We start from the raw sequence: 23572 nt of genomic DNA, 5'->3' as shown, positions 1-23572 counted from the left end.
GCATTTACAACTGTTGTAGCAACCCCTAAGGTGATGCAATCGAAATGTTTATGCTTTGCAACTGACATGTATGTACACACTGCAGTGTTTTGGGATCAGGCGATCGCCATTGGCCAGCTTCCCAGCCAGCTTCCGATAAGCAAAATCAATGGGAGGAAGGTGGGCTTGCTTAATGACAATGTGATTCATTTAACAACCGCAATGATTTGCTGACGTGTGGCAAAAAAAGCAGCTCATAAAATCAGCACGGCTTTTAACAACGGAAATCCTAGCCCCCAGGATTGTGCTCGTAAGGCGAGGACTACGTATAGTTACTATTATACAGATACTTACTAGTGTAAAAGCAACTTTTAAGTGTGTATCAGAGGAAACTGAGAAGCCTGCCAGCATATATACAGCAAGAACTGATTTCTTACCTTTTCAGGGTTTAAAAGACTGCCATTAAGATGAATAAATATGTATATACTGCTGCCATTTGTAATGCAGGGGAGAATGCTTCCTTAGACTTAAAAAAAAGTTCCATTTTATAACACTTTTCCAATCTGATAAGAAAACTCTATGCAACATTCTGTTCGTCTTTTCCTGAAGCACAAAAGAAGGGGGGGGGGAAATGTAATTTTCAATGCAGCTGCCAGCCTAAAATACTGTACAGGTAATCCTCGACTTACAACCGACAACTGAGCCCCAAATTTCCGTGGCTAAGCGAGGCAGCTATTAAAAGCGTTGCGATTCATTTTACAACCTTTTTGCCATAGTTAAATGGAGATCACATGACCCTGGGACAGCGCAACTGTCATAAATGAATGGCAGCCGTCAAGTGCCCCAATTTTGATCCAATCACCGTGGGGGATGCAGCAACGGCCGCTAAGTGTGAAAAACGATTGTTAAGTCACTTTTCTCAGTGCCATTGTAACTTCAGTCACTAAACAAATGGTTGTTAAGTCGAGGATTCCCTGCAGATTATGTATAAAACAACAGGCTTTGAGAATACGACGAAGGCACAAGGGGAAAGTTTGAGAACTCACCACTAAAGGATGTCATGTTTATTCATTTTTAGTTGAGAAATTCCTAAGGTTTCACGCCCTAAAGCAGCTGTGTTGTGTAATGCAGGAGATCACTCACTATATGTTCACTTTAGGCTGTTTCCAGGATACCAAAGGAGGCATTTGGAAAAGCCAAAATCAATCCTGCGGCATTCAGACAGAAATTTGCAAATTTCAATCCATTCTCTTCAACGCACACACCTGATCTCTTTTTTAAAAGCCAGTATTTGCTTTTTTTGGAATCAGGAACCTTAGGTGGCCCTCGAAAGAAAGTTTTGGTCTAAAATCAGCCTGAAACGGTTTATGGCGAGGGGAGCCGGTATATTTGAAACCACGAACCTTGAAAGTAGTCAACTTACCTTATGAAATGGTTGGAAGCTAAACAATTAGATCAAAGTCATCTCAAAAAAGGCAATCTACGCTATCACAATCTGCATTCTCGCTCTCTCTCTCTTTCAGCATCTGATGCAAAAATGTCTGCAATTGGATTAAAGTAAGATATCAGCACATGTTCAAGTCAGTCAGCCCCAACTCAATCAGTGGGCAATTCTTTTTAAAATCTGAAGAGAAGGCTAAAGACTTAACTTTCTTTTTTTTAAAAAAAAAAAAAATGGGCAAGTTGTGTTCATCCTTGTCAGGTTTCCCCTGAATTTTTTTTCCAGGCCCGAGAGCAATTAAAATATATCATGCAGCTCTCATATTTTTCTTTCTACAGTATCTTTTCTTCTTCCTATTTGAAGAGCCACAAATACACGAACTGTTGGAAAGCTAGGAGGAAAATGCACCAAGTGTTAAAATACAAATCGCACTCAAGATTGAAGGGAGCAAAAGAAAACAAGGTCATCTGTAAACGAGTGAACAATTAAAAATCATTTTCTTTTTTATTCTACATATGTACAAACAAGGGAGAAAAAAAAAAACCTAATCTGAATGGGGGAAAAACATAAATAGAAATGAGAGGCGTTTTCTTTTTTTTAAAAAAAAATAGTTCTTGAAGTTAAGTGGGATTTTGTTCTCATGATGGTAGTTGTATTTTTTTTCCTTCCTCCCCACCCCCCCGAAAGGGTCCTTGGTTTTTCGGATTAATTCCAATCCTTAAAAAGGAAATCCAACTTTCTTTACTTTGATCCAGAAACTGGTCCCAACTGCAGAGAATATTCTGCAGGAAAAAGTAATCGGCATAGCCTGCTGTTGTTGTTTTTTCCGTTCCCCCAGAGAACACAATTTCCCTTCCTCCTGGTTCCTCTCTCGAAAGATCGCGCCTTCGGCCCCTTTCCGTTTTAAAACTTCAGGCTGAATCCGGGTCCTGCGGCTGACGCCCCTTGGTTCGTGGTCGTTAAATGGAAACCGGTATCTTTGATGTCGTCGTCGCCCTGCGAAGGCAAAAAAGGACACATACCCCAAGGGTTTCAATACATCGACTTACAACCACGACTGAGCCCAAAGTTTCTATGGCTAAGGGAGTCCGTTGTTAAGCGAATTCTGCCCCATTTTACGACCTTCCTTGCCCACAGTTGTTAAGTGAATCACTAGTGTTAAGTCAGTCATGTGTTTGTTAAGTGAATCTGGTTCCTGTATTGATTTGACTTGTCAGAAGGACACAAAAGACCATCACATGACCTCAGGATACTGCAAGCGTCATAAATATGAGTCTAACCTTAACCCTAAGGCAGGATTAGAACTCTCCGTCTCCTGGTGAAATACCCCAAGTCACTCAGCTGGCTTTCATGCCTAAGGCAGGACTAGAACTCCCAGTCTCCTGTTGATTAGCTTAAAGTCACCCAGTTGGCTTTCATGTCTAAGGCAAGACTAGAACTCCCAGTCTCCTGGTGATTAGCCCAAAGTCACCCAGCTGGCTTTCATGCCTAAGGTGGGACTAGAACTCACCATCTCCTGTTGATTAGCTTAAAGTCACCCAGTTGGCTTTCATGTCTAAGGCAGGACTAGAACTCACCATCTCCTGGTGATTGGTCCAAGGTCACCCAGCTGGCTTCCATGCCTAAGGCAGGACTAGAACTTCCAGTCTCCTGGTGATTAGCCTAAAGTCACCCAGTCGGCTTTTATGCCTAAAGCAGGACTAGAACTCACCATCTCCTGGTGAAATACCCAAAGTCACCCAGCTGGCTTTCATGCCTAAGGCAGGACTAGAACTCACCATCTCCTGGTGATTGGCCCAAGGTCACCCAGCTGGCTTTGTGGCCAGGGTGGGACAAGAACTCCCAGCTCCTGGTTTCTAGCCCACTACACCAAATTGGCTATTACTGTTCCATTGTTAGCGTGCTCTAAATACCCCTTTGCTGTATAGAAACTCTGCAAATGGAAGGTATCTTGGCTGTATTACGATGACACTCCTTGGATGAACTTACCAGCTGACTGTATCCCAGTCCTCCTTCTGGGGGTCGCGGGCTTGTGCCCCGTTTCACTCGCTGTTGTTCGCTTTTGGCCGGCCACGTTGGAAACATGGAGGGGTCAATGGGTTGTGGGGTCTCACGGAAATATTCGTGCTTTAAGCCGTCTTCGGCAGTGATCCTTCTCCCAGGGTAGTAGGTCAAGAATCTGGAAAAGAAGAAATGCAAATTGAATTGGGCAAAGAAAAAGGGGATCCGCGCATCCCTTTCTCCAAGGCCCTTTTAACTTTGTTAAATGAACGTTCGTAAGTCAAGGACAACCCGCACAGGTAGTCCTCAACTTAGGACCACATTTGAGCCCAAAATTTCTCTTTCTAACCGAGACCTTTGTGAAGCGAGCTCTTTGTCTCATTTTAAGACCTTTCCTGCCACATTTGTTAAGTGAATCGCTGCAGTTGTTAAATTAGTAACACGGTTGTTAAGTGAATCCGGCTTCCCCGTTGACACTGCGACCGTTGTAAGTATAAATCAGCTGCCAAACGACTGAATTTCAATTCACGTGACCATGGGGATGCTGCGGTGGCCTTAAGTGCGGAAAATGGTCGTAAGTCACTTTTTTAGTGTCGTCGTAACTTCGAACGGTCGCTAAACAAACTGTTGTAAGTCAAGGACTATTTGCAATTATTCGCAGAACCTAATTTCCTATGCTGGAGAAATGAAGTCCAATGCATGCATATATCCCAGGGTTAATTCAATGGATATTGAATAGGTATTAGAAAAAAACTGATTAATCTTCCCAGCTAGGCTGCTGTAACTGAACCTACTTTATAGAATTATATTGGTTCTAAGCAAGAGGTAAACAAAATAAAAGATTTTACTCGAGGTGTGCCATTTTTCAGAGCAATGATGCCGTTTTTTTTCACAGCCTTCTCCAGGAAATTTTTTTCAATTTCTCATCCTAACTTTCAGGCACTGGACCAGGCTCAACTAAGATCAGTTCAAATGCTGCCCTCTGCTGGGCAAGCCTGATATAGACTCGTGATTTCCCACAATAGCCTGGTGTGGCCCATCGTCACTGCCGCCTCTGCGCACCCCATTTTCAGCCTCTGCGCGTCCCGTTTCCACCCTCTGAGCATCCCATTTTCAGCCTATTCCAGGTGGCGGCGGCAGCGGCAATCACCGCCGCCTGGAATGGGGCAAAAATGGGACACGCGGAGGTGGCGATAGGCGGCAGCGGTGATGGACTGCGATGGGCAGTGGTGTTCCCCGCAGCCTGGAACAGCTGATAGGCGGTATTCCGGGAGGCAGATCCAACCGCCAATCAGCTGCTCGTGCTAAATCAGGCTGTGCTGAAGCTGACCTGGCTGTTTGCTGTTTGCTGCAAGGAGGCAAATTGCTGGGAGGCAGAGGCCGAAGGTTGGGGGCCGGCAGGTAGGCGGGGCTTCGGCAACATTTGCTGTATAAGACGCACAGACATTTCCACTCACTTGGAAATGGGGAGTGCATCTTATACACCGAAAAATACGGTAAATTGCTTGCTTTCTCGAAAGGAGCATCCTGACTCACTTATTCATGAGATCAAATCCTTGATCCGAGAGGAGGGCACCGAACCGTTTGCGGAGGTTGTTGTATGGATACTCTGTGAAGGTCATTTTTTTGACCGCCGGCAGCTCGTTATAACCCGGCCAGATTTTTTCACTCGGAGTTCCCAAGTCCTTTAAAAGAAGAAAGCAAAGATTAAGGAAGCTAGGTTGAGAATGGTTGCCTTTTGAAAAGGGCTTTTGATAAATAATAATAATAAAGCAACTTAAAATTGAACACCATCGGCATTGACAAAATCCCGGTCAGTCAATTCCAAAAAGGCAGCCATAATTACAACAGGAAGAGTGAATGAATCCTATTTCCCTTCTCGGTATACCAGATTTACTGAATAAATCTGTCTGCCCTTGCTACCAACCCTGTAGGCAAATCCAATCCATGTCACAATTATATTTCTTATCAAATCATCTAAAAAGATTAAATCATGGGAACTGCACCGAAGGTTATTCAACTGAGATGTTTTGTTGCTCATCCAACTAACTTCTTCAGTCAAAATAAAAAAATTAAGTTAGGCAGAGTGTCAGGGAGTTGTTGGAATGTACTAACTTGCCATACCAACTGCAGGGATTTCTCCCCAAAATGTATTGCAAATGTAAACCTTAAACTTTTAATTTAACCTTTTCCGATGCTTTTGACCTGGATGATTTGAGTCTTCATTTTAAAAGATTAACAGATTTGGAAGGGACCTTGTAGGTCATCTAGTCCAACCTCCTGCCCAAGGAAGAGACTCTACACCCATTTCTGACAAATGGCAGTCCAGTCTCTTCTTGAAAGCCTCCAGGGATGAAGCTCCCACAACTTCCGAAGACAACTTCTGTTCCAGGGGTTGATTGTTCTCCCTGTCAGAAAATTTCTCCTTATTTCTAGGTTGAATCTCTCCTTGATCAGCTTCCATCCATTGTTCCTTGTCTGGCCTTCAGATGCTTTGGAAAATAGCTTGACCCCCTCCTCTCTGTGGCAGCCCCTCAAATATTGGAAGACTGCTATCATGTCTCCCCTGGTCCTTCTCTTCACTAGACTAGCCATGCCCAGTTCCTGCAACCGTTCTTCCTATGTTTTAGCCTCCAGTCCCCTAACCATCTTTGTTGTTCTTCTCTGCACTTCTTCTAGAGTCTCAACATCTTTATGTTTGTTATCAAAGTTATGCAACCTGGCTAAAACCGCAAAGGCGGCACACCCCTTCATATCTGACAGCGCTGCGATCAAATGTTGAGACCCCTCTGATCCCATCGTAAAACTGACAATTGCAAAGTACCGCGGTTGACTTACTTTAAAAACTTTGTTGATTTGGTCGATTTCGGATTTCCCCGGGAAAAGCGGCTTCTGGGTTAACAGCTCTCCGAAGATGCAACCCACAGACCACATGTCGATGGCTGTGGAATATTCCTGGGAAAGAGAAAAAATATGGGGAATCCGCTGAGTGGGTCCCATCCAGCAGCGTGTCAAACATTCTGGGGTTACTTTCCTTAAGATTGGATCAGCCCAGTTTGAGGTGGAAGTAGCGGAAACTAGAAAGGATTCTGTGTATCCGATTGGCCCCACATGTGACTCATTTAACAACTGCAGTGATTCATTTAACAAATGTGGCAAGGAATGTTGTAAAATGGGGCAAAACTCACTTAACAAATTTCTCACTTAGCAATATAAATGTTGGCCTCAATTGTCAGTTAGTTTACTTTATTGTCATTGCACCTCGTACAACAAAATTAAATGCAGTCTTCGGTGTATGTTATAACTATAAAAATAAAACACACACACACTTCGCATTCTATACAATTGAACTGAAAACCCCTGATATTGTATTAATATTGCACTATGCAGTAGAATTCAATATAGTTACTGCTCTGGGATAGAAGCTGTTTTTCAGCCTATTTGTCCTTGTTTTTATTGTCCTGTACCGGCTGCCAGATGGTAATAGTTCAAAAAAAAAAAAGAAAAAAAAAGGGGGGGGTCCCCAGAATGAGATGGATCTTTAAGAATGTTTTGAACTTTCTTGAGGCAGCGGGAGCTATAAAGCTCTTCCAAAGAGGGGAGAGGGCAACCTCAATTTATGACCATTCTTTTAACATGGTTTGAAGTTATAACAGCCTGCAGAAAAAGTGTCTTGTGACTGGAATCCAGGATACTGATCTAAGGGAAATGAAGCATGAAAAAAAGAGATGCCACTTAAAAACCTTAAGCCAGCAACCCCCCAGTATCACAAACCTTGGCTCCGAGTAAGAGCTCGGGCGCTCGGTACCACAACGTCACGACAACCGGGGTGTAGGGCTTTAAGGGAGAACCATATTCTCTGGCCAATCCAAAATCTCCAACCTAAAGAGGGATGAGAATAGAAGGACTTGTTGGAAAACATGTACTAAGTCCATTAAGAGTGCTTGATTGACCAAACTGGGGTCCCTCTACAGCTCTCATTAGAAATGAGCAGAGACAAACCTCCGCGCTGTTCCTTATGCCTGTATTTTAAGCGGAGTGGTGGGTTTGCAGGAGGACAAGACTCTCGCAGGCATGGGTAAGGCAAACCAAAACGGCTTACTTTTAAAATCCCAGCGTGACTCAAGAGCAGGTTAGAAGTTTTCAAGTCCCGGTGCAGAATCCAGTTGTCGTGGAGGTGTTTTACCCCTCGGAGCAATTGAATCATCAAAGTTTTCACTTCCCCTGGAATATAAGCATTGGAGGTGTAAAGAAAGGAAGGGAAAAGCCACAACTTAGAAGTCTCTCTCTCACCCAAAGGTAGGGGTGTATGTTGGTCTCACCTGGCAGAAAAGGCTGCTTCATGGTTTCCATCAAGCTTTTGAGGTCGTGTTCAACGTAGTTCATCACTATGTAGATCTTATCCATGTTGCTACCCACAACAATCTCCTAGATCCCAAGGAAAGAAAGATTATAGTGATGAATCCCCCCTCATCGTGTCCACTTGCTAGCTCTTGCTCCTTCATAGTGGTTTTTTAAAAAAATCAACGGAACCGCTGTATCAGTGAGATGGACAGTGTATATATAAATCTATCTATATAAAAAAGGCTGTATTTATGTATGTTCCAGCATAATTCTGGAACGCCTCGAGCAATTTCAACCAGACTTGGTACACAGATGACTTACTATCTGGAAACAAATACTGTGGGGGTAAGACACCCGTGTGTGTGTGTGTGTGTGTGTGTGTGTGTGTGTGTGTGTGTGTGTCTATGTGTATGTGTTCCAGCATAACTGTGGAACACCTGGGCCGTTAAGGAGAGCGAATGCGGCATCCTAGAGAGGCAATTGTTTGTGATGTCATGGGAGGGGGAAGGGAGAGCCTGGGCCGTTAAGGAGAGAGAGTGCGGCATCCTAGAACTGCAATTGTTTGCGATGTCAGATCCTCCACAGCTTCCTCTGAAAAGGCAGCCGTGACGTTCACCCTCCAGTGGGGCAATGGGGAAGCTCCTAATGGATTTGGGGCAAAGTGCCAGGATCGTAGACAAGGCATGGGAGGGGGAAAGGAGAGGGCAGGGATGATGGGCATGGGAGTAGGGGGAAGAAACGGTCCTCTCAATGGCTCCCTGTCAGACAAAGGCTTCAACGTCTATAAATACCTGGGCAACGCCCAGGTATTTTATTTAGGAAAAATAAAAATGGAAGAATCCCTGGAAGCAAAAATACGCTTACCCTAACAGTGACAATATTCGGGTGCTGAGCTTTGAGAATGGTGTTGATCTCTCTTAAGGAAGTAATAGGAAAACCTTCTTTTTCCTTCTCCATTTTTAATCGCTTCAAGGCCACAATTTCATCTGCAAAATAAATAAATAAAAGAGGAGCATAATTTGACTGCAGGCAGCTTAGCTCTCTTTCCCATCAGTTCATTAAACAAGGCATGGAGTGTTTCAAAACCACACGAAGGTATTTTTTTTTTAAAAAAAAATTCAGAATTCACAGCCTGAGTCCAGGAAACCACAAACCGGTTTCACATCTCTGAACCCCAGCATACCCGATGAAAGAATTTTCAAAAATATTGAAGGCCGGGGCTCCAAAAATGAATGGTGGCGATTACTTTTTAATTAATTTAATTAAAAAGGACTCGATCACCAGGTTTCAGAAAACAGGGTGGTCAGGGAAAAGTGCAAAATTGGGTCCTTGGGATGACATATTTATCCTGTCATTCGTTCAGAAGCTCAAGTGGGTGTACAGAGCACTCCTTTGTCCTTTTCTTCACAATAACCTTGTGAGGTAGGCTGGACTGACAGAGAATAATTGGCCTCAGAAGCTGCTGAGCCTATTGGTACATTAGAATCTCAGTGTCCCAGCCAGCTTTTGACCAATTTTTCTTTAAAATGGAAGTCAAGAATTGGAGAATGTCCGACTGCCCTGCATTGTGGTCAGGTTTAACACCCACCATAATTCCCCCCCTCCCCCCGAAAAAAAATCCTACCTGTTTTTTTGTCTTTTGCTCTGTACACCACGCCGTAAGTCCCTTCCTCGATCCGGTTCAAACACTGGAATTCTTCCACACTGCGGCAGCCCTGTGCAAGAAGGAAGCAAATGTATCCATTTTTTAAAAAAATCATTTTGGAAAAAAAAATCTCACTTTGAAAATTTGTAGGTAGGAAGCAAAGGAAGCTAAGCTCCTTATTTAAATGGTTATTTTATTTGGGTGCCTTTTTTATTCCCTCTGAAGAGATCTAGGGGTGTAGCAACGGGTTATAGGTAGGTTTTTTAAAAAATAAAAAGATAAAAAGTTTGCTATTTCCAGGATTAGGAAGAGCTGTCTCTTACAGATGTCAGCTCAGCCTAAAAGAGGGACAAATGTACACTGTGTTGAATGCACAAGTAGTCCTCGACTTACGACCGCAATGGACCCCAAACTTTCTGTTGCTGAGTGAGGCAGTTGTTCAGTGGATCTTTGCCCCATTTTACAACCGTCCCTTGCCACAGTTTGTTAAGTGAATCCCCACACTTGTTAAATTAGTAACCTGGCTGTTAAGTGAATCTAACTTTCCCCACTGATTTTGCTTGTTGGAAGGTTCAACCGTCGTAGTAATGAGTCAGTTGTTGCCAAGGGTCTGAATTCTGATCCCAAGTGACGACTGTGGGAGGCTACGTCAGTGTGGAAAAGGCTCACAAGTCCCTTGTTTCAGTGTCGTAACTTTGAACGGTTGTTAAATGGAGGGCTACCCGTATGAGGTCCGTCTTACCTGAAGGGCTGGGAGATATTTGGGCAGCTCTCGTTTCAGTTCTACGGGCGAGGAGATGGGGGAATCGGGAAGATATTCGCCTTCCGTCAGGGCGTTGGACTGCGGGCTTCCTTCAACGATGTCATCTTCCTCAACTTCGCTTCCCACAGAATCCTGGTCAAACCTTGACTCTGTAACTTTAAATGCTAGAATCATAATCGGGGAAGCCGCTCACCAATTGGGGCGAGCTTTGACTCCTATCCAAAAACGGCCCTTGTTACTATAGTTGGTATTTTAGAGATAAAAGGACTTCTAAACGCCTATCACGTAATTCCAAAGGTTGTTGTGGTCCGCCAGCAGCCTGCAGAGCTGGCAGCGGAGTCGGACAATGAGGAGGCTGAGGAAGAACATGGGGCAATCCTGGAGGCTGGGGAAGGCCCGGATGAGGGCTCTGCGTCGGAGGCAGAGATGGGGCCAGGGCCATCAGGGAGTGATGTGTGGACTCCGAAGCCTCCAGAGGCTGACAGTAGAGAGGCAGAGGAACAGGAGGAGCCTGTTCCTAGTGCACGTATGAGAAAAGTTTCCCTTTTCCTACAAATGTGCCATCCGGGCAGTTTTGGGGAAACAACGGCTAGGCAGGCCAAGCAGTAATACACACTAGCATCAAGGCACCCCCCCATTTGTAAACTATATGGAGCCCGGGGTAGCACAGTGGTTAGAATGCAGGATTGCAGGCTAACTCTGTTGACTGCCAGGAGTTCGATCCTGACCGGCTCAAGGTTGACTCAGTTTTCTGTCCTTCTGAGGTCAGTAAAATGAGGAGCCAGATTGTTGGGGGGTGGCAGCATGCTAACTCTGTAAACCGCTTAGAGAGGGCTGTAAAGAACTGTGAAGCGGTATATAAGGCTAAGTGCAATTGCTATAATGTTAAACGGGGTTAAGTCCTGAAAAACAATTCTGCCGTTGCAGAATGAAAGTGAATCGGCCCAGGGGAAATAATTGAGTTTCTGACCTATCCTGCCATGTTTCCCTCAAAATAAGACTGGGTTTTATATTAATCTTTGTTCCAAAAGATGTGTTATGGCTTATTTTCCGGTTAGGTCTTATTTTGGGGAAAACACAGTACTAAACGCCTCTGCCTGCTGACGATCTTAACTGGGGCTTATTTTGGGGGTAGGGCTTATATTACCAGCATCCTGAAAAAAAAATCATGCTAGGGCTTATTTTCCGGTTGGGTCTTATTTTCGGGGAAAAAGGGTAGAAGGCCTGTAGAAGAGAATAGGACATCAACTCCTCCATCTGATTCCTTACCAAGTGGAAGATGGTCTCCGTTTTCTCGCTCCTCTTCTTCGGTCATTTCGTCTTCGCTCACCTCTTCTGCAAAGACAGATGGAAGATCTACTTCAGGGAGCAAGTAAAACAGCCGTTTTACACTCCGGGCCAAAAGGGAAGAACAGAGAATTCACAGCATTGTTGTAGTTTACAAAAAAAAAAAAATCTGGAACAGCTAAACTGAAATACACACACACACACAAACAGCCCAAACGTTCTTGGTGTTGCAATCTAGAACAGCAAGAGGAGGGTAGATTGTTGCTTGACCCAAAGAAGTCAAAAGATTGAGCAATACCATTGGTATAAATCTATATTTAGGTTTTGCCAAGCATTGGCAGCAGCAAACACACCAGTGATAGAATTCAATTTTTTTTAAACTACCGGTTCTGTGGGCGTGGCTTGGTGGGCATGGCAGGGGAAGGATACTGCAAAATCCCCATTCCTTCCCCACTCCTGGGGGGGAAAGATACTGCAAAATCCCCTTTCCCTCCCCACTCCTGGGGGAAGGATATTGCAAAATCTCCATTCCCACCCGACTCTTGGGCCAGCCAGAGGTGGCATTTGCCGGTTCTCGGAACTGCTCAAAATTTCCGCTACCGGTTCTCCAGAACCTGGATTTCATCCCTGAAACAGACTATGATACATAATCATTTGTTTCGTGACTGGAGTTATAGCGGTGCTGAAAAATGGCCTTATGACTGTTCCTCACACTTGCAACTGTCGTAGCGTTTCCCGACACATGATCAAAATTTGGTCTTTGCTTAACAATCCCAACTAGGACTGCCAGAACCGCTGTTGCTAAGCGACACAGTCCACCTGACGTTTCCCTGATGACCGTTTTGCTTAGCGATAGAAATTCCAATCCCAATTAGGGATTGTTAAATGAGGATTACTGTTAATACAGCACGGTGAAAAGAAGGTTGTTTTCTACGACTAACCAGCTGACTGTTCGGATATTTCCTCCGAATTGCTTCCTGTCTCCTCTTCTTCCTCCTCCTCTTCTTCTTCTTCCTCTTCAGACTCTTCGCTGCTGGATTCTTCTTCCTCCTCTTCCTCTTCCTCCTCCTCTTCTTCTGAAGCCGATCCTGATTCCCCTGGGGAAGAGAGGAAAAAAATAAAATTGTCAATCTCCAGTGGGCTCAAACGTGGCAACTGCGCTGAATCGGCACCCGCACGAAAGTTACCTGATGACGTTTCAGCCGAGCTGGTTTTTCGTTCACTGTCACTGATATCCTGGAGATCTGACAAAGGGTCTTTTCCTTCTGGTTTCTCCTCTCTCACTGCAGGGGGAGGACAAAAAAAAAAGGGGTAAACCTCAGGTGACAAAGGAACTTCATTGTACATTGATTAAAATTGGACTGTTTGAAAATCTCCTTTCTTAAGATGGAGGATAGCTTTCGCTAAGACATAGGGGAATTCTCAGCCATCAAGACCACTGCTTGACAATTAGAAACATGCACATCTGGAAGATATCCGGTTGGGGGAAAGACACCCTCCTCTCCGTGTCTCCATCTGGAAAGCAGGCCCTGCCTGATATTCATTAGATGACTGTCAACAAAATTGAACAGCATTGCTTCCCTTATTAAAACATTTAAATTATTTTGGACCATAAAAAAAAAAAGGGGGGGGAGAAGTATTTTATGTTTACACAGATCACAGTAATTTTATGTTTACAAAGAACACCGTAATTTTACTCTGTTTTCTCAAAAATAAGACCCTATTGGAAAATAAGTCCTAGCATGATTTTTCAAAATGCTCGTAATATAAGCCCTACCCCCCAAAATAAGCCCGAGTTAAGATCCTCAGCCAGATGGATGCATTTAGTACCGTATTTTCCCCAAAATAAGACCTCACCAGAAAATAAGCCCAAATGCATCTCTCAGAGCAAAAATTAAGATAAGACCCGGTCTTATTTTCGGGGAAACACGGTATTTTCTTCAGTGGTCTATAACTAAGTTATAACGTAGAACCTGTTCTTTAGTTCTACGAGTTCTACAGAAATATATCACTATAAATTGACAAGATGCACTTTAAAAAACTTTCCAGGCTAAAGCAATCTGGGAAATTTAAAATTTCACTTCCAATTTCCGCTGTCCAATTTCATTCTCTCCCAAGAACCTTTTCTAGGTTGGCAGCCATGATTTGATTTTTTTTTCAAAGCAAGTGTGCAGGAGATTGAAGGATGTTTTATATAATGCGATAGCATAACTTTTCCCTTGTTTTCAAGTACTATAAAAATAGGATACAATTATCATCCTCTTCCTCTGTGGCGCAGGAAAAAAAAAAGCTTAGCGGGATAATATGGAACGGTGTTTTCAGTCACCCTGCATGCAGCGTAATACTTAAATCACACGATTTAAAATAGAAGTTTGATGATTAATAAAACCTGCAATGTACTTTCAAGCCATCCCCATCTTGGTGGTTTCAATCAAGATACCCACAAGTTCGGTTGATGAATTTAAAAGCTACCTGGCTTCCTGATTTCTGACGGTTCAAGCTTTTCCCTCTGTTGCCGCAGGGGACTTCGGCTCCATATTCTCACTTTCTCTCCGTAGTCTTCCCTCATTGTCCTATGATGCCCTGAGACTAACAGAGACAAGGGACATCTGTTGTCATTTTTCCCAGGGTGATATTTCAAATCTTTACAATTCTCCCGAGATGAGACTCACTCCGGCCAGGCACCTGACTGTATCCAGAACAAGCTACATCACCTGAAGATGAGCCCCGCCCAGATGTTCAGAATCTACCTGAGCTGCCTAGCCCCCTTGGATAAGATAACCTTTATGGTCATTTTTTTTTACTGTGAGCACACTGGCCCACAGTAAAAATGAAATTCTATTAACCAGCAAGTTTCCCCTTCCAGGTTGGCTTTAACTTCTGAGTCTCGTTTCAAGTTCCAACTTGCCCATAAGGGGTCCTTGGTGGTCTCTGAGGCTTGGTTGTTTTCTTGTGGTCATTTAATTACCCAAACTAGGTAACATCATTAGGGCTACCGGTAGTAGCAACAATGCTACTAGCGTCAGTGCTAGTTGTTGTGGCCCGTCAGCAGCCAGTGGAGCTGGCAGCAGAGTCAGACAGTGAGGAGGTTGGGGAGGAACTTGGGCCAGTCCTGGGGGCTGGGGAAAGCTCGGACGGGGGCTCTGCGTTGGAGGCAGAGAGGGAGGTAGACAGCAGCGAGGCAGAGGAATAGCTGGAGCCGGTTCCCAGCGTGCGCATGCGCAGAGCTGCCGGAAGACAAGAACAACTCAGAAAGCAGGGTCGACTCAGGAGTAAAGCCACACCTTGGGGGTGATTGGCCCCTCCCATATGAAATAAAAGAGGAGCGAACAGGGAGTGGGCTTTTGCAGGAAACAATTCGTTCGTTCCGTGACTCTGAGAGACTCTGTGCCAAGTTTGGCCTTGTACTCCGGTTGGAAACCAGTTACGTGGCAGCTTGCCAAGCGAGATAAGGTCTGTGTTGAGAAATATTCCTTTGAAAAACTGTTTGGACAAACCTTGCTGACTGTGAATGAACGTAATTCACAGTCATTTAAATAAAAGAGGTTTTGCCGGGACCAATTCCTGCCTCCTGCTTGTTAAGGGAGCCAGGTCAGAACATTAGTGACATCATCACTAGCACTGATGATCTTACCTAGTTGGGTAATGAAACGTCTGCAAGGTTCCCAGAGCATCAAGGACCTCTCATTTCAATCCTACAGTAAGCTACAAATTATTCTCTTTTATTGGTACTTGCCTATAACTCCTATGCAAGAAGTACCATAAGCTCGTTCCCCACATTACTCACCGCTTAGCACACAGCCCACCCCGCATTTTGCTCCCTGGACTACTTACTCTCCCTTCTGGCTTCCCGTTCTTTCCTCCTTTCTTCCGCTCGCCTCTCCCGTTCTTTCAACTCTCGCTGCTCCTTCTGCTGTTCCCTTAATTTCCTTTCCCGTTCCCGTTTTCGTTCCAGTTGCTCCAAGCGGTCTCTAGAGAGTTTGCATGTATCGACGTTAATTTTTTTAGTCCAGCGTGCGGTTGAATTGCGCTCAAGTTGAGTTTCATTTTCTCTTTCAGGAGAAGGAGCCTTATTTATCGGTTTTCCTACCCAGAACGGTTCACATAAACGGAAGTGAAAGACTAACGTTCTGCAATAGGAAAAGTATAGTTCACGTCAGAATTTGAACGAGGCCAATGCAATCGTTTTGCCTTTGATTGTTGAAAGAATGAGAGACTAACGATGGCAGGAAGGATTGACACCTACTCGAGACAAAAATCTCACAGTTCTTCAGGCTCAAACTTTTAAAATAATATTATATTCAGGCACCCAGTCTTAGCTTAATAACAACATATTTAGTGTCAGGGTTCCCACGGATGCCCTAATTAAATCATGAGTCTCGAGCCAAGCTTCAAAAGAAATCCAGTTATTTATTAGGAGCTTCATGTCGGCAGGTTCCCAAGTGACCCTACATAATTTATGCTCCAATTATGACCCTGTTTCCCCCCTCCCCCCCCAGGGTGTGTCATCAGTCACATTTCGAGGATTGTAAAGATCACTCCCCTCCGGCTGCTGTAGGTCACCCTGGATACAGCCTTGAGAGAGATAAGTGTGGAATGTGCATCTGTCTTTGGCTGCTGTGCAGTTTCGCTGGTTTCCCATCCCCCCCTGGCCTATGGCAACTCGAGAACAGGCCAGGGATGCTTTGCAAGATAGAGGGATAGAGATAGAAGGGAAACTGGCAGGCACCAGGAAAGAGCATATACCAATTTTAAAGGGAATCGTTAAGAGGTTACTACTATCTACCATAGTTGAGACTTGTTGAGATATATTAAATATATGTCAAAAAAAAAAAAAAAAAAAAAAAGGAAGAAAGAAATATGGACCTGTCTGTTCATTCAAGCAGACAATTCATCCAGGTAGAAAATAAAGCTGGCCCAGAATTAAATATTTTTTTTTAAAAAAACAGCTGATATATTCAGGCTGCCAATCAAAGACTCGTTGATCAACTCACTTTGTTACGTAATTTAAAGCAACTGGCCTGTGACTGATAATTCAGTATTAATGCTTTATTTTAAAAAGAGAAATCTAACATTATTATTTAAGAAAAGCTGCCAGATTACTGTTTTCTTTAGTAGTGAAGAAGTTATTTCCCAGTCTGATGCGTGCCTGCTTCCAAAATCTAGTTAAGCAATCTAAAATGTATTTGCAATCCTGTTTGTATAGAGCTTATATTTAAGGATTGTGATTTAGATACTTAAGGAAAGAATTAGACATTGCTTCTTCTAAGTTTTACACAATTACTAAATCTCCAGGAAGGGCAAACGCAACAGAAAAACTAAACTGATCTAAATTGGTTGCTGGGTTTATTTATATATTATTTGTATTTCAACTATATGTACGTAAACCTCAAGCAGTTAACAAGAGGGCTGTCTTTAACTTCAAATGCAGATACAATCTCAATATTTAATTGCTCGGATTTAATATAACCAGATGCTCAGCAGAGTCTATTTGGGAACAAAATGTAACTGGTAGAATGCCACAAACGTGAAATTGTAGCATTCTCTTATTTAGGGACATTCTTACTAGGGCTTATTAATATGCTCCCATTTCAAAACCAAAATGTACTATCAATGCTAATCAAATCAAAACACCTTTAGTTTAGACATCTACAAGGAGCTGGGAGGGGACACCACAGTAGTTTTCTGACACCGCCCACCCTAATTCTACCGCCTGCAACTTTTAAAATTTATCAGCTGGCCCACATGCTTTCCAAGCACCCACAGCCATTCCAAGTAAGCTAACTGGGCTTAAAAGATGTAATAAGCAAAATCTCCAGGAATTTGAACTTGGTAGGTAAAAGGCCTATTTCTTCACAAAAACTGAAGCAGATCTATGATCATTTCTCTCTATTGACAATACTGAAATGCTGGTTTATATCATAAAGCGACAATGAGCCAGTTTGGTCTAGTGGTTAAGGCACCAGGCTGGGAAGCAGGAGACAGCATGTCCAAGTCCTGCCTTAGCTATGAAAGCCAGCTGGGTGACATTGGGGCCAATCATCAGGAGATGGTGAGTTCTAGTCCCATTTTAGCCATGAAAGAAAGCTGGGTGATTTTGAGCCAATCACTCTCTCTTGGCCCAACCCACCTCACAGGGCTGAGATAGGAGGAAGTTGTGTTGGACATGTTTTTGCTGCATTTGTAAAAAAAAAAAATTATAAAGGTGGGGTAAGAAATTACATAAATTAAATACAAATAAATGACATCGTTGACAGGATCGTGTCAATTCCCCCTCAGCAAATGGAAAAAGCGTTAAGAAATATAACCAAGTATCCAAATGAAATTGCTCAAGGAGATCTCTAAGGAAGAAATGTTGCCTTTGGGCCTGGTACAAAAATTACCTCTCTCTCCGCGAGTGTTCCCTAGCCAATTCTCTCCTTTTCTGCCTCTCCCATTCGCGACGGGCCTTATCCTGCTCTTCGCGGTGCCTTTTTCTACGTTCATGCTCGCGTTCTTTCTCTTTCACCCTAGCATGTTTCCCTAGTGATAAAGATACAAAGAAAAGGAGGCGTCGGTTACCCCTCCTTCGCAAACGGCATTTGGAAACTTACTAGAGCAAAGGAACGGAAACAAGAAAAAGATGGGCTGGTTGGTTTTAGCCTTGGCTCAGGCACTTCCTGCAACTGTTCTAGCCAGCAGACTCTGTGGCTGTACTGGGAATGATGGGATTTGCAGTCCAAGCCAATTAGGAATCGGTCCCCAGCCAAAACTTGGGTGTGAGAATGCGTAATCTTAATTTTGATGTGTCGTGTCCAGTATTGATTTTATGTGTGGGTCTTTTTTTATTTTATTAATGATCCAAGCTGAGTTAAACAAGCATTATTAGCTTAATGTTGGCCAGGGATAGATAAGAAAATGAGTGTTGTGATGCACCAGGAGCCTGCGGAGCTGGCAGCAGAGTTGGACAGTGAAGAGGCTGGGGAGGACCATGGGCCAGTCCTGGAATCTGGGGAAGGCTCGGATGAGGGCTCTGTGTCAGAGGCAGAAAAAGGGCCATCTGGGAGGTATGTGCTGCCTCCGGAGCCTTCAGAGTCAGACCTCAGCGAGACAGAGGAAAAAGGGGGAGCCTGTTCCCAGTGCACGCTTGTGCAGAGCTGCCAGAAGGCAAGAACAGTTAAAACAAAAAGGACGACTCAGGAGTAGGGCTTGGAGATGATTGGCCCCTCCCATAAGACTTAAAAGAGGAGCAAAGGTATGTGGGCCTTTGCAGGAAGCAACGTTGTTAACTCTGTGCAGTTTAAAGTCTGATTCTGGACTCCATGTGGCTTTGCCAATTAGGTCTTTGGCAGCGTGTCAAGGGAGAAAAAGGTGGGTGATGATCAGCCTTATCCCGAAGGACTCTTTACAACTTTTGGGGACTCATCTGTGAATGAACAGAATTCACAGCTGTTAAAATAAAACAGGTTTTTGGGACGACTCGTGTGTTTTACTGACTCAGGAGGCCTAGGTTAGAACAATGAGTATGAGATAGCTTAAAATATTATAAGCTTCTAATAATGTAATACAATGACTTAACTTTGTATTTCAGATTTGTTGCTTAACTGCCTGCATTTCGCTACTTGTACTGGCGTTTCCTGTTTCCATAGTCTATTTTTATTATTTGAAATATATAAATACATATTTATGCCTGGTGGCTCAGCAGACTGATAGCATTGTGATTAACACCAGCTGCGTGCAATTACTCTAAGTTCGAATCTCACCAGGCTCAAGGTTGACTCAGCCTTCCATCCTTTCTAAGGTAAGTAAATTGAGGACCCAGTTTGTGGGGGCAATAAGCTGACTTTGTATAAATATACAAAAGGATGAAGACTATTGCTTAACGCATTGTAAGCCGCCCTGAGTCTCCGGAGAAGAGCGGCATATAAATCAAATAAAAAATAAAAAATAAAAAAAAATAAAATATAATAATGGGGAGTGGATGGCTGCCCTAAAAGACTGCCTTATGAATGTATTTACAGAAAGAAAGGCTAGAGCTTCCATATATCAAAGCAGTATATCTCAAAATTAGAAAGTAAAAACAAGCCAGGTTAAGAGTCGCAACTGCTTCCCAAAATCCAGAGGCTGTTTTTACCCTTTTATATGTGGATATGGATCTGATTTTCTTTCTCAAATGCTGAGGAAATGCAACTTGAGTGGACATTGTTTGAAGACAGGGTGCTGAAGCAAAGAATAGCAATAGCAATAAGACTTATATACCGCTCCACAGTGCTTTGCAGCACACTCCAAGCGGTTTACAGTGCCAGCATATTGCCCCCAACAATCTGGGTCCTCATTTTACTGACCTCAGATGGATGGAAGGCTGCATCAACCTTGAACCGGTCAGGATCAAACTTTCTGACAGTGGGCAAAGTCAGCCTGCAATACTGCATTCTGAGCAATGCACCACCACGGCTCATGTTATGATTTCCACACGAGAAGCTCATGTATTAGCATGGAGTAGGACTAAATGCTCTCTCTGAACCTACTTTCATACTTCTAAGCTTCCACAAGCTTAAAACCTTGCCTGAATAGGCGGTGCCATAAAGTGATTCCTAGACGGATCTGCTGGCCTCAGAACCTTCACTACTTCCCAACTTTGTAGTTGTGGCCCTTAGGCTTGTGACCGTACAGAGTGTTTTTATCAAAAGCAACAGAAGAATCCCCAAATGAGAAGAACGGAACCTTCTGCTGAGTGACTGCGATGCCGTCTTTTTTCTTTCCGCTTCTCGTCTTTTCTGTGGTGGGCTTTCTCCTTGCGTGACATTTGCTGGGGCGGTTTGATTGCCAGGGAATCGTCCTCCTCTCCCCTATGGAGCACATAAATGGAGCACGAAAAAAAGTAAGATTGGAGAAAGCTACAACCGCCATCTCACCTAAGTGATTCTAAGTGACAAGTTATTTTGCTTTTCCTCTTCCCAATTCGCTTTTCCCCCCTCTTATATCTCTAAGGCTGCAAACAATGAGAGTCATGATTCTCACTGGTGCTTTATATATGACTTAAAACTTATTCTTATGCTGCCATTCACCCCAAATGCTCCCAAAAGTTGCTTCAAAATCTAAATTGCTTCAAAACCAGCAAAGAAAGCAGGGCCATTTTATTAGCTATGCCAAAAAAATCCCAACAACCCTCCATGAAGTTCTTCTTTTCATAAACTGTCAATCTCTATAAGCAGCAATTTCAGTAGATTATAATAGCAACACAACAGTTCAGGTTGCTCCCAGAGAGATGCAACAATTTGTGGCTTCTCTTCTCAAACATGCTAGCTCATCCTGAGGGGGATTTCGTTTTTTTGCAAGGCACTCTGGGAAGTTGGGAGGTCAGGGATTGAAAAGTCCCTTCAAATGAAGAAACCTGAACGACTCTACTAAACATTGATTTTCTCTTGCAATCCAGTACAGATAGTCATTGACTTTCAACAGTTCATTTAGTGACCGTTCAAAGTTATAACAGCACTGAAAAAAGTGACTTATAACAGTTTTTCACAATTACATCATCCCTATGTCTACGTGATTGAAAATTCAGATGTTTGGCAACTGACTCAATATTTATGATGGTCCCGGGGGACCGTCATAACTTAACTTAACTTAAACAACTGCAGTGATTCACTTAAAAAAAAAGTCATAAACTGGGGCAAAACGGACTTCACATTTGTCTCACTGAGCAGCAGAAATTTTGGGCTCAATTGTGGTCGTAAATCAAGGACTACCTATAGCAGCTTTCTCACCTGTCGTCCATAGAATCTTCTCTCCTGTAAGGTGAATTTCTAATAGTGATCTCCATACGGTGATCTCTTAACTCTCCCTCTTCAAGGGAATCCCGCTTTGAATCCCGGTCATCAGACTAGGGTGAGTTAGGAAGAAAAGATTCATTTTGGCTTTCGGGAAAGTGCCCTCATCAACTTAAACAGAGAGAGTGAAAAGGGCTGAGAATTATCATACGACTGAAAAGAAGACACACAATATGCATACTTTTTTTCAAAAGAGCTGAATCCCATTATTATCAAAAAAAAGAATTGCTGTGCAAATCACAGAAAAGAAAATTTCCCGATACACAATCCCAAACTCACATTTTTGAGGCGCTTGGTATCTGCTTTTTCTTCCTGCTCCTTCCGGCGTTTCTTCTCCTGAAGAATTTCATCTAACGTTTTCACCTTCCACGATTCCTTTTCATCACCCATTTGTGTTACAAAAGGCACTAGGAGGGAACACAACCATTCAGTCGCTGGAATCTACACCCACAGTGAGGAAAGTGTTTCCTTGGCCTTCAGAAAATCCTAAATCTAAAACGCCACAATTTATCAGCTGGTTTCTTCTGAGCAATGCATCTATGGATTTCTTTAGAGTTGTTCATCATTATGGGTCAGTCTATTACCCAATGGAGGGGGAATTTCAATCCATTGAAATGTGTTGGACAACAAGAAGTTTCTCCCGCAAGTTATTTGGGGCTGTACTAATGCTTAAAAGATGTAATAATCATTATTATTATTTATTATAAAATATTTATTTTATAACTATTTATTATATTTAAATTTATTATATTTATTATATTTACATTTATTATATTTATAATATTAACATTTATTACATTTATTATATTTACATTTATTATATTTATATTTACATTTATTATATTGATTATATTAACATTTATTTATTTTATTTATTTGTTTTTCAGATTTCTATACCGCCCTTCTCCTTTCGGATTCAGGGCGGTGAACAGCCAAAGTAAAACATTTGTACACAAAAGTTAAAATAGATTTAAAATAATTCAATAAAGTTTGGCCCATAATTTAAAACGTTTCAATTCAAAACCAGTTTCAAATTTTAAAAACCCACCATAAAATCAGGACATTTATTACATTTATTATATTTACACTATATTTGTTATACTATAAAATTATTTATTGTAAAATAAAAATCAATTATTATAAAGTAATAAATAATAAAAAAATATTTTTTTTAAAAAACCCTGAAATTTGAAAACGGTACTTCAAAGGCCCAATTCTCCACAGAAACCGGCCGCCCCTCCCCCACCTCGAAAAACATTTCTCCACAGCAGCCCGCCAAAAACACCGGCCCTCCGACGTAGGCCATTCTCCTCAGCGGCCGCCTCCCGGCCCGCCGAGCTCCCTTCCGCCCCGCTGCCGGCTCTCTCGGCCGCTTCGCCGGTCTTGAAGGCTGCGAGAAGCGGAGAAGGGCCCAGCCGGACATCGACCTCACCTTCCCTCACGGCCTTGGCACCGCCACCGCTGCTTTAACGGGACCCACTCGCCGGAGGATGGATCGCCCGGAAGTTGGGCCGTCTGGCCTGCGCTTCACATCCGGCGCGGGGTGATGACGTCGCGTGAAGGATTTTTTTTTCTTCCCCCCTCCTCTTCTTCCCGCGTCAGAGGCCTCTCAATTGAAGCTCGACGATTCATAGATGTTCGAAAGTGCAGAGGGGTATCGCTGGCCGTACACTTCCGAGCTAGTCGACTATATTTTCTATATCTTCAATACAGAAATTCAGGAATTGTCCTTAGGCTAAAAAAACTAATATAAACTCTTATTTTCTGAAGATTTAACCTGTGTCCGACCCCCCTTGCCAAGGACTTCGCAATAAATCTCAAACAGAGAAATTCAGGAATTGTCCTTTAGGCTACTTAGTCAAAGAAAGCTGTTGCAAGAATCCTACTTTTTAAACTTTTAAAATACCCTCCGAAATAAAATATTTACAATGCCCCCCTCCCAAAAAAAATCTGGCAATTTAAAAATACAATAGCACTTAGACTTATATATCACTTTACAGTGCTTTTACAGCCCTCTCTAAGAGGTTTACAGAGTCAGCCCTATGGCCCCCAACAATCTGGGTCCTCATTTTATCGACCTCGGAAGGACGGAAGGCTGAGTCAACCTTGAGCCAGTTGGTCAGGATCGAACTGCTGGCAGTGGGCAGAATTAACCTGCAATATTGCATTCTAAGCACTGGGAAGGAAGGAAGGGAGGGAGGCAAGGCAGGAAGTAGAAATAGTGAAGGAGGAAGGAAGGAAGATGTAATGAATGGATGGAAGGAAGGAAGGGGGGGAGGGAGGGAGGGAGGGAGGGAGGGAGG

At 43.2% G+C, this 23572-nt stretch overlaps 1 protein-coding gene across 17 annotated transcripts; it reads right to left on the bottom strand.

Annotated features, from left to right (window-relative positions):
* Window positions 1–1900: 1900 nt before the first annotated feature.
* On the bottom strand, window positions 1901–22789 carry LOC139326084 (cyclin-dependent kinase 11B). 17 transcript variants are annotated; one of them, XM_070956192.1, is made up of 20 exons: window positions 22702–22789; window positions 21549–21676; window positions 21207–21322; window positions 20164–20288; window positions 17844–17982; window positions 15295–15590; window positions 13933–14049; window positions 12648–12743; window positions 12402–12557; window positions 11443–11532; window positions 10153–10328; window positions 9390–9480; window positions 8630–8751; window positions 7744–7849; window positions 7524–7645; window positions 7196–7303; window positions 6260–6376; window positions 4958–5106; window positions 3410–3599; window positions 1901–2416 (listed from the first exon to the last, which is right to left on the bottom strand). In XM_070956192.1, exons 2-20 carry the CDS (start codon window positions 21657–21659, stop codon window positions 2324–2326), a joined length of 2520 nt encoding a protein of 839 aa, XP_070812293.1. In that variant the 5' UTR covers window positions 21660–21676; window positions 22702–22789; the 3' UTR covers window positions 1901–2323. The 17 variants fall into 17 exon arrangements, with proteins under 17 accessions (XP_070812293.1, XP_070812294.1, XP_070812295.1 ...); XM_070956193.1 differs by having other exon boundaries at window positions 10153–10322; XM_070956194.1 differs by having other exon boundaries at window positions 11443–11508.
* Between the last annotated feature and the right edge of the window lie 783 nt (window positions 22790–23572).

Source organism: Pituophis catenifer, unplaced genomic scaffold (genome assembly GCF_029215685.1).
Source record: "Pituophis catenifer annectens isolate HBS135680 unplaced genomic scaffold, rPitCat1.0.hap2 SCAF_18, whole genome shotgun sequence".
In the NCBI taxonomy this organism is placed as follows: Eukaryota; Metazoa; Chordata; class Lepidosauria; order Squamata; family Colubridae; genus Pituophis; species Pituophis catenifer.
The sequence above is the reverse complement of the archived record's forward strand: the minus strand, read 5'-3'. Positions and strand labels throughout refer to the sequence as shown.

Excerpts from the sequence above, each read along its gene's own strand:
- LOC139326084 (XM_070956192.1), bottom strand. The coding sequence starts at position 21,659 with ATGGGTGATGAAAAGGAATCGTGGAAGGTGAAAACGTTAGATGAAATT. Across the intron at positions 9,481-10,152 it reads AATATCTCCCAGCCCTTCAG|GGCTGCCGCAGTGTGGAAGA; the intron begins GTAAGACGGACC and ends CTTCTTGCACAG. Across the intron at positions 2,417-3,409 it reads GACTGGGATACAGTCAGCTG|GGCGACGACGACATCAAAGA; the intron begins GTAAGTTCATCC and ends TTGCCTTCGCAG.